The 17,248-nt window shown below is 42.3% G+C and overlaps 1 protein-coding gene across 5 annotated transcripts in view; it reads right to left on the bottom strand.

The window, feature by feature from the left end:
* LOC146811975 (uncharacterized) overlaps window positions 1–17,248 on the bottom strand; it is a 696,581-nt gene that overhangs the window by 494,660 nt on the left and 184,673 nt on the right. For all 5 annotated transcript variants that reach the window (XM_085618952.1, XM_085618950.1, XM_085618951.1 and 2 more), the window contains exon 2: window positions 2,082–4,898. In XM_085618952.1, the coding sequence (XP_085475078.1) occupies window positions 2,082–4,898 (2,817 nt within the window). The remainder of the gene's footprint in view (window positions 1–2,081; window positions 4,899–17,248) is intronic.

Raw genomic sequence — 17,248 nt, 5'->3', positions numbered from 1 at the left:
TTGCCTCCGTTCTGAATTCAGGGACTGCGAAGACTTGAACAACCTCTGGGTACCGCTTCTGGAACCGCTGTTTGTTGCCACAGAGAAGGGAACTGCAACATACTGTTATTGGCACTGACAGCACTGCAGAAGGCATGGCCCCACCTCGCACCACAACCCTGGTCTCACCAATAACTGCCGCCACTGAGCCGCTGCTTGCACTGTGACCTGTGAGCACTGCACTCCTCACCACCTCGCTTCACTATGCCATCCTGGTCTCAGATGCTGCCGACTTTGACACCCGTGACCACATCGTGGCTAGGGGGCACCGCTCGTAAGATTTGATGCACCACCTCGTTCCACACAGCAGTCTCGGCAGACTGACCAGCTCCCGCTAACCGGCTGTCACTTGCACCGCAACCTGCCTGCACCGCATCAAGAAACTCCTCGCCCTGCACCATGAGGCTTGGTCTCACCGAAGCAGTCTGGGCGATAGTCACTGAGCCGCTGCCTGCACTGCATCGAGAGCACCGCACCGCTTCAATTTTACAATGCAACCACAATGGTTGCCATGACTGGTTCGCACCAACGTGCCAGCCGCAACGAGAAAGGTACTGTTACTGAGTCTGTCCACACTTTCGCTGGCCTGTACCGACACGCTCAGCTAGAACAGTTATTCCGTTTTCAGCATCAAGGTAGCCACTGATAGTGTTACTGACTCATACTGTGTTTAAGGTAATTCTGCAATTTTAAAGATATCTGGCAAAGTATATATTTTTAAAGTACTGTCTATTGGATTCTTATAGTTTGGTCTTGTTTTAGATATATAAAAATATTGGATCTTTTTTTTTAACTGGTGTGGTAGCCTTTTGTCGTGGCTTCACTATTACTGTTGGTTATGTGCAAATGCTTTACACACTGCCTCTGAGATAAGCTCGACTGCTCGTGCCAAGCTACCAAGGGGGTGAGCAGGGGTTATTTGAGGAGTATATCCCCCCCCCCTTATCCTGACTAGGAAGAAGGATCCCTACTTGGACCAAGGTACCTACCTCTTCCAACTAGAGATGCTCATTTCGAACATCCCTCTTATAAAAAGTAGCCAAAGTCGAGCATTTCCTGCTTTTCTATATCCCGAGAGGGGAGCTAAACCACACCTAAAAACAGTCCTATTAAACATTAACTGGACAACTGAATGCCTTTAGGCATGGCTTGCGGGAGGGCCTGCCTGCTGCACTCTAATCAGATGTATGCCTGTAGTGGGGTACCAAACTGGGGCAGGTATAAGGGAGTATGGACACTGCTCTTGCAGCCCCCAGAAACAGACCACTGCCTTCTAAAATTGCACACACTGAAAACGTAGATTAGCCTGCAAAGTAATTTGCAGACAGATGTATGCTATTGTCATTCAAATTACAAAGCAATCTTGCACACAAAAATAAATACACAATAGCTATTCCAGGCGCATGGAATAGTGACAGTTTTCGCAGATGTTGATAGTAATATACATCAAAGCCAGTCAGATGCAATAGATTAGCGATACAATTATGAGGAAATTGAACTTGTGTCTCGTCAGTGACAGAGGCAGCAGCATCAAGCACTTCACTAGCAACCAATTGAAATAGCAGTATTTAATTAGCCAATTCCCAACCAGCCCAATATTGTGATCACATCCACTCCCCAACCACCAGCATAAGGTAGAAATGCTGTAAGGTATTACTTGAGCTTGAAGAGCCCAGATGTCCTGATCTAGAAGCTCACTACCCAATATATAAAATCCATTCATTGCAGGAAGGTTTGCCGGGGGATTTGAGGCAAGATCAGAGAGCACTACGAGCGCCGAAAAGTTTATTCTAAGGGAAAATGTGTCATCTCAAAGACGTACACAAGGGTATAGCTGTAAGTTAAGGGACTTTTGGGACGAGCGAGATAGCGGTGTCAAGAGACTTGTGTAAGTGCCCCAGGAGGCAGATTATGTTCAGGAGACTTCGATTGATGGCAGTCAAATTTTGGGCATATACAAGAAATCTAAATTTAAAGGCATATGTTGCAAGTACCTCATTCCCAAGTATTTCCCCGAGCAATCAGCGTTTCTTTTTACCTACCGCTTCCGCACAATTAATGCATGGGCTGGGTTCGGTCTCCAGAAATGCCTTGCTGCACATCTCATCACTGCTCTCATCAGAAGGAATTTCTTGATATAGTCCACTGGTCACACTGCAATCCAAGGCACTGCTCAAAGTCGTATTATGGATGAGTTCCTTGGAGTCCTTTTCATTACATGGCCTCTGATCACAAAGCTCCTTTCCTGTGTCCTTACTAGGTGTGATTATGGGCAACTGTATGAGAGTGTCAATTACAGACATGCCCTGGGTGTCCTCAGGTGGTACACTCTCACCGGTAACACCAGTAGTCTGCTTTGATGGAGCATTATTACCATGACCACAGAGTACCAACTGTGATGGGGTGAGTCGACCATGAAGTGCCTGCTGGCCTAGTTTCCGCCTCTTGAGCGGACAGGCCCGTTGTTTGCTGGCGTTCTTATTGGACCTCCTACATGAAGACTGGATTGGTTGGTTACCAACTGTGAGGACTGGCTGTAATGTTGTGCTCATACAAGTCATGTCTTCAGTGGGCTGTGTTGATTTTGTAGTGAGAGAACCTTTGGGGTCTGACTGAATAGTAACAGCCAACCTACGCGGGTCTTCCTTGGTTAATGGACCAATAGTGCAGTTGTCGGAGTTCTGCTTCAAAGCTGGAGCACACATTTGCACCCGCAATGACTGGCACCTGACTGGCATCCATGGGGCCAGCTGCATTGGCCGGACTTTGACAGGACGACTGGGCTGCACAGGGCTGCTTGCAGACAGTATGCTAAGGACTGGCTGTGTTGACTTGCTCCCAGCAAAGCTGCTGAGGTCTACTGTATTTGTGTTACTGGCTGGGTTTTCTGGACTAGTCTGCACTAGTGTGCTACTGGCAGTCGTCTGTATGCTATTGATCATGCTGCTTGGAGCCTTCTGCAGTGGGGATGCTCCACTGTGACCGTTTGATGTCCTTTGTATTGGTGTGGTACTCACTTGCCTGCACAGGGCCTTCTCCATTGTAGAGTTTCTAGTTGGAATATAGAAAGCTGGTTGCACTGCTGTGCTACAGACTGAGCTGCATGGGGTTCTCTGTGTTTGCATGCTAGCAGTAGTGTTGCTAGATGAATTTTTTGTCTCTATAAAACTAGCTGAACTGCTCGAGGTCATTTGTATTGGTGTGGTACTGGCTGGGCTGCTTGTGGTGGGCTGCAGTGGTGTGCCACTAGCTGGACTATCAGAGATTGGCAGCCCTGGTGTGCTACTATCTGGGCTTCTTGGGGCTGTTTGCATGTGTGCGCTATCAGATGGGGTGCTAGGCACGGTTTGTCTTTGTATGGTAGTGCTGGTGGGGGCTGCCTGCATGTATGTCCAACTTGCTAGGCTGCTTGGGATGGTCTGTGTTGGTGTGGTAATGGTTGGCCTGCCTCGGGCATTCTGGATCGGCATGCTAGTAGCTGAACTGCTGGCAGATGGCTGTACTGATCGGCTCTTCCCAGTACCTTCGGGGTGTGGCTGCTGTGGTGCCATGTCACTAGAATTACTAGAGTTTTGCTCCATCATTGCACCGAAAGAAGGTTTTTTACTAACAGGCATCCAGGGAGCCAGCGGCCAGTGCCTGATTTTTACAGGGCCACTCGGTGGTGGTTTCGTTTGAGTGCCAGTGGTAAAGTGTCGGACTGCCTGATCCGGTGTTGCTGTACTGTTGGTATCTGCTTGGATTGGTGTATTAGTAGACAGAATGCCTGAGGCAGGCTCGCTTAGAGTATTCCTTTCTGTCTTTACGCGGTCTGTCTGCATTGGTGTGCTCCTAGCTGGGCTGCTCACTGCTGGTGTCTTCAGATTAATGGCTGGGCCATTGAGGGTAGGCTCTGTTGGTGTGCTGCCTACTGCAGTACTTGGAGCTTTTGGTACTAATCTGACCTCACCAGTACCGCTCAGAGCAGGCTGGCTTGGAATCGCCAAAGCGGTGCTTGCTGGGGAGTTCAGTGTTGTACTACTCACAAGGGTGATTGGAACTGACGGCACTGGGGTATTACTGGCCAGGTGGCTGGCAGATATCTCCGTCAGGGTGTCCCTAGCAGGGCAGCTGATAGTTATATGTGCCGATGAGCCCAAAACACTTGCGGAGGTTGACTGAGGATGTGCCCTTTGAATCAACCCTCTGAAACATAGTTCCATGTGAGCAAGATTAGAAGGTTGGCAGGGCTTTGATTCAGTATGGGCGTCCTTCACTTCACAGCCCTCAATGAGTCCCTTGGATCTATTACTCTGCCTGCTTGTAGGAGGTGCACTGGATCTAGTAACTATCTGTGACCCACTATTCGTTGTAGAGCACCGGTTCCCCACTCGCCCTCTCTGGTCAGTAACTCGCCCTTTCCATGGGCTTCTGGATTTGTTGGAAGGGTTCCAACAGTGCTCCGCCGCCACTGGGGCACGGTGTGCTTTCAGCTTTTGAATTGCTTGCATGCTAATAGGACCGCTGGGCCAGTTCCTTGGTAGATCGATTGGTGTACCTAGGCAAACTCTGGGCCAGTACCACTGTGGAAATGCAGGGGTGCTCTGGAGACCTCTGGACCGGTTCCATGTCTGGTTCACTGGTGTGTGGAAGGGACTCCAGGGCCCTGCAGAGTGCGACTCCCAGACAGTCCCACCAGCCCCTCCTGCACTGTGTGTGCCAGAGACTCCCCTTGGTCCTTGTGCTACAGGTGTGCTTAGGAGGCCTCTGGACCTGGTCAGCGGTGGGTTTCCCGTTGTGCTCTGGTGACCATTGGATGATGAATTCCGCTTGGGACATTTGGATCCAGTCCGTAAGTACTGATCACCACGAGGATGGGCCTGTCAGAAAAAAAGTAAAGAAAGTTAATCTGATTGCTATTTTTCATTGACAAAGCTCACTAAATTGTCAATATGGCTGTAAGCCCCCCACCCCCCCACCCCACCAGATACAAATTAGAGCCCGGTAGAACAGCTTGTGCTAGTCTTGCAACTCCCAAATCAAAATGGGCTATTTCGGTTGGTGACTACCTTGCCATTTAGGACTTGGCTACAAAAGGTGGTTCTGAAGCAGTCTCTATTTTCCTCCCCCCTGCTTTGCAACCCTACTTTTACACTTCAAAAGTGACGAACCAATTGCAGTACACAATGGCTATTCAGTAGTGGACTAATCTCCAGATTAATAAAAGCAGGATTTTGTCACGTGAGGACCCCTCCAAAGCCCGCGCCATCACGCAATCGGGCCCTGGAGAGCTCGGCACGTGAAGGATGATCACGTCTTTTTGTTGCATATTTATATAGCGCGAACTCGACCCGAAGGTATTGGAGCGCTGTACATGAGCACCGTATTTACATTACACATTCAGGCACGGGGAGATTAAGTGATTTGCCCAGAATCACAAAATGTGGACGCGACCGAGGCTCGAACCCTGGTTTCCAGCACCAAAGTCGGCAGTTTAGCCCACGGACCACAACCTCTACCCTTACGATCCAGGACACGAGGCACAGCGAGAGAACAGATTCTTATTGGGAGTATCACTGAATGGGCTAGCAATGCAGTGATTTAGGCTTCTGAGGGACAAGATCAGTCTACACTTTATTATTCTTTTTTTTAACTAAATCCCCTTATCTTTTAGGGAAAAGGCAGCAAGGCATGGTGGAGTGTGCAGATGCTGGAAGCCGTCCCCCTGGCTCAGGTTCCACTTTAAGCGATACAAACAATTTCAGAACTGGGCATTTTCTCCATCTTAACCACAGAACCCCAAAATACAGGTTTTGGGACTGCAAAATAATTGGTAAAATCCACCCTTCTTTCTTTAGACTACCTAGAATAAACCTGGTTGATAAAGGATTAATTCTCGAGCAACAATCGGAAGCACAATTTAGAAGCCGCTACAGAATCGTTAGCCAAGAACAGCTGTTTCAGTGAGCAGGAAAAATAGCACAAGTATTGAGGTTGGGAGAAATGAGGTTTTAGCAGGCAGTGTGAAGCTGTAGTGCTCATTGCAGAGTCTTTCTGTACCGATACCTGCAGTTAAGAGTATACTGGATTCTTGGGTAGAGGATGAGCAGTCAACTTTGAATCTGGGGAACCGGGTTCGTGTCTCGGCAACCACACAACATCTTGTGAGACACTCAACATCTTGTGATTCTGGGCAAATCACTTAATCTCCCGGTGCCTAACAAAACAAGCATTTGCAATGCAATCAGTCTCACCTTTGGGACCTTATATGTATTTAGCTATGCAGCCTGGGTGCTGAAACATCTACTGTTCTTTAACATGGAGGGAAAGTAAGCACCATACTGCGTGACACGCCAGGTATGGGACCACAAGGAGAGAAATATTGCCTTTCAGCAAGAAATAGTATTGTCCAAAGCTCCGTTTTTAATATAAAATCAGGGCCTTCGTTTGTCAGATCACTGAAAATACAAGATTTCAAAAACATTGTCTACAGGTGCTCGTGGATGACAATTTCTATGGACTAGAATCTAGAGAGTGCTAAAGCTATTCTGGTATTTTACATACCTCTGTTGGTTTTCTTTGAAGAAAGTTAAATAGAGGTAGTTGCCATAAGTAAAAAAATGAAAGTCCTGTACACACCCACGTGTTATATACAACGCGAACAAGTACAAATGGTCCTAAATATACATCAAGTAAAATGAGTCGGTGCTGCAGCCGAGCTTAAACACTTGGTGGTAGGTTAGGTGGGCGCTATTGCCGCATATAGTAAAGATCATTGTTAAATTCTCCCGCCGGACCGCCCTTCAAACATGGGCCGTTTCTAGGTGTTTTGCCACCCTAGGCAAGAATTGAAAAATGCCGCCTCTCCCTTTTACTACCATCACTCTCCCCCTGTCATCCATTTTGCGGTTTGATTTCAAATAAAAAAAAAATCTTTTTGCCTCCCTGTCTTGTTCAAACTTCACACCACATCAGGTCTTTGTGGCACTGTACTTCCGCCTTTTACTTCTGCACAACTATTTATCACAAAATGTATGGGGCAGGTGGGTAAATATTTCCCTTGCCGTCAAACGCCTCTTGCTCAAAGTGGGTTGCTGTACTCTACTGCGTTACTGGATTAGTACAACAAAAGAGATGATTGCCCGTGTGTGTGTTGGGGAAGGGGGGGATTGGGGATAAACCTGCAGGAATTTGGTTAAGGACAAACACCACAAAGAAAGTAAGTGCTTACGTCACCCATGCACAGCTGGTCTATTTTTGGTTTTTCTGTGCAGAGCCTGGAAAGAAGCTCGTCTCATACTTCACGGTGCATGGGCGAGCCCTTTGTCCAACAGGCGTAGGCCTGCTACCATAAAAAAAAAAACTCGGTGCCATCCCGCCACATCCTGCAGGGTGCTCACCCAAACACCACCCCCAAAAGGGGACACAAAGAAGAGCTCACGCGCCTTTGTTGATAGTTACCATGAGGCCCTGCAGATTGGAGGACGTGGTATTGGCGGGTGGCTGAAGCTGCCCTATCTAGGGACTGCAAAAAAAGGTGAGCCGGACACATGGGGGAGGGGAGCAACAAAGTGCTGCGGAACTCTCGTAAACGTGTCTGCTTTAGGACTGTGGAGTTCTGGTCTAACTCAATGCAGGGTCAAAACACGGTAGCATGTACAATCTGTATGGAAACCTTGAGAACTTAGCAGGGGGCCAGCGGGTTTGAAGAAGCTGGAGAAAACCTAGGGGAAAACTGACATGAATGGGATTGATACTTCCCCAACCCAAACGACCTATACATAGTAGCATTTCATTACATTTTGCATAAGGTTGGGCAAAAATAAGAACCACCAGGCTTCTGTAGTACTTCAAGGAGACCAGTATACCTCTGGCATGTACTGGCCCCGGAGATGCCTGATGTACCTATGGACTGGGTGGGAAGAGCACTATTAAGAACAAAGCGCTGTGCCAGCCCTGTAAATGTGAGAGCGCTACAGGAGAGAATTGTTTTTTTGCTTTCCCCTAGCAAGTGCAAACTGCAAAAAGTTATGCTTGCAGTTTCCAAAAGGCCAGTGCCTTATAAGAGTCAGCTGTGCAACTGACTTGTCTCACACACACATATATATATGTCGTTATGAGATCGGAAATTATATATTATACATATATATACATATATATACATATACATATATATTACCTACTGGCGGTCGCCAGTAGGTAGTTATAGTTAGGACCCTGTTTCCATAGGAAAACCGCAACATTCTATTTTGAATAACTTTGGCGCCGGTCGACGAATCCTCGCCAAATTTTCAAAATAGGTGGGGCGCTGCGCTCCGCTCCTACCCTGAAAGTCTCGGGGGATTAGTTAAGCGGGGGCTGAGATAAAAGGGGGGTCCCAAAACACGTTTATCCCATGCATTTTTCCATAGGACCTTTAGACACAGCTACAGCCCGAACGGCTGAACAGAGTTAAATGAAATTTGGCAGAGAGGTAGTCCTCAGGTCAAGGAAGTGCCTTTTGTAGGTTGTGTAAATCTGTTCAGTAGATTCTGAGAAAATAGCCTTTAAATCAATATATATATCTGAGCCAGCTTACGGTGCGCTTACCGTACGCGTACGGTGACGTGCGCGAGCGCGATTCTGATTGGCTGTTAGATCTTAGTAAACATTCGAATCGGTCGAAACCAGGAAGCGGCGGCCGCCATTTTGTGTGTTTCACTCAGAAAAAAAAGGGTGATAACTTGAAAAGGGGGCAAGGAAGAGAGTTAGACCCCATAACATTTGAAAAGGGGTCAAAGAAGGACAGAAAAGTACAAAAAATTGTTTTATTAATTTAAAAAAAAATCGCGGGGTACGCGTACGGTAAGCTCACCGTACGCGTACAGTAGAAAAAATATAAAAAAAGAAATGCAGATTTAAGTGTTTAGATATTAGGGGGCTCTAAAAAGAGCCGTTGTGTTTATGAAGTGATTTTTTAGTGGTACCTACAAGTAAGTACCGATGCAGAGTCTAAGGTTCAAGAGGAAGACTCTGTTCCCTTCATCATTGAAGTGTACACCATCTCCTCTATAAATGTCTTGCATGTCGTAACGCAAGTTGTTGTGGTAAATGGAACCCATACCATAGTCTCGGAGGAAAGCAGAAACAGATTTGACGTGCTTTCTTGCTTTGTCAATCTGTGGACAGAAATGATTGGACCAGTTCCATTTTTGCCTTTGGCATATGTTAGAAAACACAAAGGCAGTTTTAGGGAAAAGTGAAAACAGTTGTGCAAAGGTCTTCTTCATAAGCATTTCCAGACCTAACCCAGTCAAAGTGCCTAGGTCATTGCCACCACAGTGCACTATTATGAGGTCAGGGTGTTGGATTTGCATGAAGGATTTCACCAATGGCATCAATTGGTGCCACTTTAACCCTCTCTGACCAATCCATTTAATGTCTACATTTGGCAAAGCAAGGTCTCTCACCATACCTGTTTTCTCTGCATACTTTTCACTCCAGAAGACATAGCTGTGCCCTACAATCCACACGGAACATCTTCAAAGGAGAACTGGATGCACTCAGGAGGTGTAATTCAGTAGAATGGTAAAAAGAAATGAGACAGTTTGGAAATGGAGGCATACATATATTTTTTTTTTTTAAAAGAACTGATTGGCTGTTTCATACCATTCTACAAAAAAAACTAGGCTGTATGTGTAAATTTATAGAAGCATGTTTTGTATTGGTACAGAAAAATGTGTTACCAAAGAACAGTACTATGGATTTGCTGTTAGGTTTGAAAAGTCAGGCACTCCTGCTCTTTGGAAATGAAACATTGTTTGGTGAACTTCTGACCTAACTCTACACAGCAGTGTTTCAAGAGCTGTTGCTATGGTAGCAGGCAGAAGTCAAGTTGGGGGAAGGGTACTAGGCAGAAGTCAAGTTGGGGGAAGGGTACTTTTGGATAAGGGTTGGTTTTCAACCAATAGAAATGTGTGATTACATTTGAAAAAAGGGGGAAGCACTGAGATTTGAAACTAACATGTATATGTGTGGAAAAAGAGAGGGAGATTTTGCCATTATCTGGTTCTGCTGAGAGGAGAGGTGTACAGAACAGAGATCCTGGCTCTGATAATCTGCTGTTTGAGTGCCACATTTCTTTCACAGCTAACTAATTTTAAAGGTGAGTTTAGAGTTTGAGAGGGGATGTATATGGTAAATTAAGAAATTAATAATAGAATTGGAATTCCTTTTGTTGAAGTTGTGTTTATCATTTTCTGTTTTGGGAGAAATTTAAATGTGAGGAACATGTAAAATAATATGGACTATGTTTTCACCATAAATTAAGGTGTACTGGTATAAATAAGGAATACTTTAAGGGTTTGAGGTTGCACTCAGTAATGCAAATACATTCAGCATCAGTAAGGCTGGTTGCCCTTGCTGGAGTGTAGTCAGTCACCCAGGCTACACATGTTGTTGGTCTCAGAAAGCTGTTTGGTATTGCTCTGGTGATTTTACATTTGCATTAGATGGAAAGGGGGAGGTATTTTTTTCTGCAGAAGCAGACTCTTAGCACACTGCCAGCTGCATATCCTGAGGAATCATGCATAGTATTCACAACCGAGTGGGGTTTGAGGTTGCAGTCAGTAATGCAAATACATTCAGCATCACTAAGGCTGGTTGCCCTTGCTGGAGTGTAGTCAGTCACCCAGGTTACACATGTTGCTGGTCTGAAAATGTTGTTTGGACATGTGCTTTTTTTAAGAATCTGAAAAGTGGATTCATAATGTGTCAGTCTGTAAAAGTACTTATCACTTGCCAAAAAAAAGAGTAGTAAGTGTGCTTTCAAATTGGCAAAGAAATTTCGTTTTCTGACTAATATGAAAACATGACTGTGTGCAAATAGGAATTACAGGCAGAGATTTATTGCGTATTGCTCTGGTGATTTTACATTTGCATTAGATGTAAAGGAGGAGCATTTTTTTTATACAGAAGCAGACTTAGCACACAGCCAGCTGCTTATCCTGTGGAATCATGCACAGTATTCACAACCGAGTGGGGTTTGAGATTGCAGTCAGTAATGCAAATACATTCAGCATCACTAAGGCTGGTTGCCCTTGCTGGAGTGTAGTCAGTCACCCAGGTTACACATGTTGCTGGTCTCAGAAATCTGTTTGGTATTGCTCTGGTGATTTTACATTTGCATTATATGGAAAGGGGGAGCTATTTTTTATGCAGAAGCAGACTCTTAGCACACACCCAGCTGCTTATCCTGTGGAATCATGCACAGTATTCACAACAGAGTTGGGTTTGAGGTTGCAGTCAGTAATGCAAATACATTCAGCATCACTAAGGCTGGTTGCCCTTGCTGGAGTGTAGTCAGTCACCCAGGTTACACATGGTGCTGGTCTCAAAAAGCAGTTTGGACATGTGCTTTTATCAGAATCTGAAAAGTGGATTCAAAATGTGTCAGACTGTAAAAGTACTTATTACTTGCCAAAAAAGTAGTAGAATGTGTGCTTTCCAATTGGCAAAGAAATTTCGTTTTCTGCCTAATTTCAAAGCATGACTGTGTGCACACAGGAATTGTTTTTTGATATTTAATTTGTGAATGTGTTATTGTGATTTTCACTTCTAGGAAAGGGGTACTTAGTATTTTAAGATTTGAAAAGATCATAAAAAATGTAGTAATATATTTAAATATAAAAAAGGAATTTTTTTTTTTTAGTTTTTTTCAGGTATTGCTGAAGAGCAGTGAACAAAATTTAAGATGCCTACAAAATCCAGAGTAAGGAAAAACCACAAAAAAAAAACTATATTTGAAGACAACTGGAGGACCTAAGTTAGTTGGAGATGCTCATGTTGGGAAAAAGAGAAAGTCTTCTGGTAAGCAGACAAAAGATTTTTTAAAGAACATCTTCAAAAAAAGGAAAAATGTACAAAATGTCTGTACTGGAAAGAATGTTTTCAATAGAAAAGAACAGGAAAAAATTGAGAATTTAGTTAATGCAAATATACCTTCTGCAATAACAAAGATTAACTTAAACAGAAAAACAGCGTTTAAAGAGATACGTAGAAAAATGTTTCAGAGAAGAGTTATGTCCAATTTGATAAAGGATGTGAAGAAATAAGAAAAAGGCAAAATATTACAGGAGAAAAAAAGAAATTGAAGCCATTGCAGCAAAGGCATTAGAATTAAAAAGGAAACTATTCATTTTAATTTTGAATAGGATGCGTACATTAGATAAAATGGTTAATGTACTGAAATCACAAAGCAAAAGGAAAAGAGTAGTGAAAAGAACAAACTTTTGTAAAGTGTTTTTAGGAGAATGGATGCATAGTTCAAGTAGTGAACCTTTTTTAATGAAGAGTTATTTTCAAAGTAATAGTTTGCTGCATGCAGTTGACACCAGAGGTCGTGCTTATGAAGTGAAAAATGGTTGCATAATGGAGAAGGAGATAATGGTTCCAAGAGATGAGGTACAAGTGATGGCGGATGAGGCTATGGGGAGACGTCCTAAAGCCCCAGTGTACACTTGGAATTGTAGTAGTATTTGCACTGTGCGTCAGGAATCTATTGATAAATTTCGTGAGTTTCTAAGAGAATATAGTAAAAAAAGTGTAAAACAGAAGATTAAGGTGCTTCAAAGTCTAGATCCATGCAGAGTGAGAGAATACTGGTTTGCAGGGTCATTCTCTGGCTTGTCTATCTAGAAAAGTGTGTAATAGTGTTTTCCATCATTTTAGGATGCTGGCTGTTCATCATACTGAAATGAGAAAGTTTGAGACTGTTGTATTTTGCTAAAAGTCCAGCAATAAAGTTAGATGAATTGAATAGGGCTCTGTTCCGTGGATCGGTATCAGATGTAGAGAAGGTTATTGATGAAATTCAGTTTTGTTACTTTGGTCCTGAACAAGACGGTGCAGAAAAGGACACAGTAAATGAGGAAGTGGAAGAGAATGTAGAACCCTCTGTAAGTAAAACATTTAATGATCACATAACAAAATTTGCAATAATCTCTAATGAAAGACCAAATATAACTTGTATTTGTTGCCGCAGAACTCATTATAGAAAACAAACTAGGAATGTTGATCTCTACAGAAAGAGTGAAAATAAAGATAATTATAAGTGGAAGGATTTTGCCACATATATATTTCTTGAAAATTGCTTTGAATTGGGTGAAGATCAGCGTATTTGTAAATACTGTTACAACAAGTTAGAGGAAAATAGAATGCCGACCAGAGCTGTACATAATAATTTAGAATTGGAAGTTATTCCTGCCGAACTTTCTGAATTAAATACATACGAGTCTATACTTATTCAATGTGTTCATCCGTTCCAGACCATAGTACGTATGGAGCCCAAAACTGGTAAATTACCTCCTTCAGATTTACTGAGAGGTTTAAAAAGGTAGAGTGGTGTATTTGCCCTTGGATTTGAAAAAAAATATGGAAACTATTGATGCAGATACTTTGGAAACTGAACCATTAGTTATTCTGGTTAATGGTGTACCTACAAAGAATAAGATTTGGCAGGAGCTGGTAGATGTACGGAAAGTACAAAGAGCAAATTTGTATTTGAAAAGGAATAACAAATGGTATGAATCAATTTATATAGAAGAAGAAGAAGATTTACAAGAAGACACAGAAACACCAACTGGACAAATTGAAAAAGTGGACAAGTCAAAGGAAGAAGAAATTTATGAACATTTTAGCATACATCCTCTACATTCAAAAGAAGTTATGGGAGACAATATTGATCTGTTTCAGATGAAGAAAGCAAAAGGAACTCCCGTGAGTGTATGGGAGGAGAGCTTGGAAGCTCGATGTTTTCCCCAGCTGTTTCCTAAAGGAAAAGGAGGACGATACGATGAACGTCCAGAACAGATTCCAGCTTCTGAGTATCGGACTACAAGACTATATGCTGAAGATCCCAGATTGACAAAGTATTCCTTATTTGTTCCATCTTTTATTTGAAAGCGACTTGTCTGCACTATCTTATGCAGTAAATCACATTTTAAAAAGTGGAGTACATTTACAAAATGTGTCTAAGGATTTTATGGAGAAAGTGCAGCACCGAGATGATCATTTGGAAACACAACTGATCAATCTGATGGCTTGTCAGTGTGGGACAAATTAATATTGGTACCGACGCCATGGTGAATTAAAATGCATGTTACGGAATTTAGGAACACCAACATGGTTCCTTACCCTAAGCTGTGCTGAGTACGCTTGGGATGATTTACTGGATTTTCTACGAGAGGCAAATTCAAACATTAAAAACATCGAATACAAGACAGCAGGAGAACTGTGTTCATTGGATCCAGTTAATGTTTGCAGATATTTCAATCATAGATTTGAGGCTATGATGTCCTTCATCTGCAATAAAAAAAATCCACCTCTTGGAGAAGTAGTGGATTTCTTTTGGAGAAAAGAGTACCAGGCAAGAGGTGCTCCTCATATTCATATGCTGTTGTGGATCAAGGATGCCCCAAAGTTTGGAACAGATACAGATGAAGCAGTGTTATCTTACATTGAAGAATATGCAACATGTGCTATACCAAAAAGCACAGAAGAGAAAAAGTTAAAGGAGCAAGTTTTACGTTTCCAAAGTCATCGGTGTGGAAAATATTGTCGACGGAAATACAAGAGCAAAGATAAATACTACACTAAATGTCGATTTGGATTTCCTAGACCTGTTCTTTCAAATGGAAGAGTAAACAGTTTTATGTCATCTGTGAGACATACTATCACAAGAAAATCACCTAAGAATACCTACAACCTAAAAAGAAAAGAAGAATCAAAAAATATAAATGACTACAACCCAGTCATTTTATCCATGTGGAATGCTAACATGGATATACAGTATGTAGCTGACAATTCCATTGCTGTTGCTCGATATGTAACGTCTTACATTACTAAATCTGAAAAAACTGAATTGAAAGAAATGTGGGAAGAGATTTCTCACGAGAAGACTGTCAGTAAGAAGCTGTACAGTTTCAGTTTAAAGATGTTATCGCATCGAGAAATTGGATCCTACGAATGTTCAGATAGGTTATCTTCTGCAAGTCTCTACTCGAAATCAAGAAGAAGAATTTGGGCAAGTTTAGGCCTTGCAGCAATGAGAAATCGGGTACTGAAATCTGTTGGAGAAATTGAATATTTGGCCGAGAATGACCCAGAAAGTACAGATATTTTGAAATCAAACATGTTGGACACATATTATCCAAAAAGAAGTCATCATCTGGAGAACATGTGTCTCTATGAAGTGCTGCAGAACTACATTTATTCACGGAAAGCCGCAGAAGACAATGGAAAATATAAAGTCATTGGTGAGGAAGGATGTTTGGTGAAGCAAACAAAAGGAAGTTTGATAAATCACAGGAAGCTGAGTTGCGACACTACTGACAAAAAGGAATTTTACTACTTGGCTCTTTTACAGCTGTTTAAACCATGGCGTACAGAGGATGAACTACTGGGAGAATTTCAAAGCTATGAAGATTCATTTAATGCTTGCAAAGACAGCATACAATGCAGTACATTCTCAACTTATCTGCAAATGTTAAATGAAGAAATTGAACAGGAAACTACAATTGCAGCTGAAGTAGCTAGAGACAGTTCTCAAGACAGCCAAAGTTCAGGAACACTCAGTCAAGATCCCCTAGGACAACCAATCGTTGAAAATGAAGCATCAATAGCCATGAATGAAGTGGAAACGGCTATGAATCAAGCTCAAGAAGAATTTATAGACTTACAAAATTTGGAAAGACAACTGAATGAAGAGCAGCAACAAATTTATGAAGAGATCAGAAGCAAAATTGATCACGGATTTCTACATGAAAAAAAACAGTGCTCATGCACATCATTTCATCCAATCAGGATGTATGTAAGCGGACAAGCTGGAACTGGAAAAAGTTTCCTAATAAAAGTCATCAGAAGCTACCTACAGCAAAAAACGGATTCTACTTTGTCTTGTGTGGTTACTGCTCCAACTGGGTTAGCAGCATATAACATAAAAGGAATCACCTTACATCGTTTGCTAATGTTACCAGTGGAGCATGAGAACAAAATACAATACAACAAGCTAACTGGAGAAGCATGCTTGGAAGTTTCAAGAGTATTGAAGAAGATGCAAGTTCTCATTATTGATGAGGTGAGCATGGTATCAAACTTAATGCTTGCCTTTGTGCATTTAAGAATGCAGCAAATTCTAAGGACAGACTATGACATGTTATTTGGTGGAAAACAGGTCATAGTTTTTGGGGATCTTCTACAACTTACTCCAGTTAAAGGACAACCAGTGTTTAATACTGTGACACATGAAGACACAAAGAAGTCATTGGGAAGCATCGGTAAAGCAAATATTTGGTCCTTTCAGTACAAGGAACTTACTACTAATATGAGGCAAGCAAACGATGAAGAATATGGAAGTATTCTGAAAGATATCAGAATTAGACTACTCACAGAAGTTGGCAAAAAAGCATTACAGAGTCGGCTGCTACATAATTTATTTCCAAAGGAAGAAATAGTTGCAGAGAAGATATACAAGAACATTGCAGAAAAGAAAAGTGTCATCTGCTTAATGCCAACTCTACGTGAATGCTCAATATTCAATGAGGAGCTTTTAAAATTGGAAAAGGAAGATATCAGGAAATTGGAAGCAGTGGACAAAATTCAGGATGGAAGAATTACTATCACATTAACAGGCACACTGAAAAATAAATTGGATTCACTAGAGAAGAACATTTCCAAAACAGCTGGATTAGAAAAAAAAATCTATGTTTGCATGAACTGTAGAGTATTTTTAAGGAGAAATTTGGATGTTGAAAAAGGTTTAGTTAATGGAGCTATGGGAAGAGTTGTGGGTTTTATTAATTATCAGAAAAAAGATGGAATTGAATGTTTAAAAATAAAATTTGATCAGATAGAAGTTAAAGACATTTGTCGTTGTTCAGTTCGTTTCATGCTTGTGAAAGACTTATATGTACGTAGGAAGCAGTTTCCGTTTTCTCTAGCATATGCTGTAACTATTCACAAGTCTCAAGGATTGACTGTAGATTGTGCTTTTGTGAACATTGGTTCAACTGTGTTCAAAGAAGGTATGGCTTATGTAGCTTTGTCACGAGTGAAAACATTATCTGGTTTATTCATGATAGACTTTGATGATTCAAAAGTTAGTGCTGATGCAAATTGTGTAAAGGAGTATAATAGATTAAGAAGAACCTATGCTGCTCATTTAGGTCAGTATCCTGTGTTGGAGAAACGTGTA

This window comes from Triturus cristatus, chromosome 7, assembly GCF_964204655.1.
Source record: "Triturus cristatus chromosome 7, aTriCri1.1, whole genome shotgun sequence".
Classification (NCBI taxonomy): domain Eukaryota; kingdom Metazoa; phylum Chordata; class Amphibia; order Caudata; family Salamandridae; genus Triturus; species Triturus cristatus.
The sequence above is the reverse complement of the archived record's forward strand: the minus strand, read 5'-3'. Positions and strand labels throughout refer to the sequence as shown.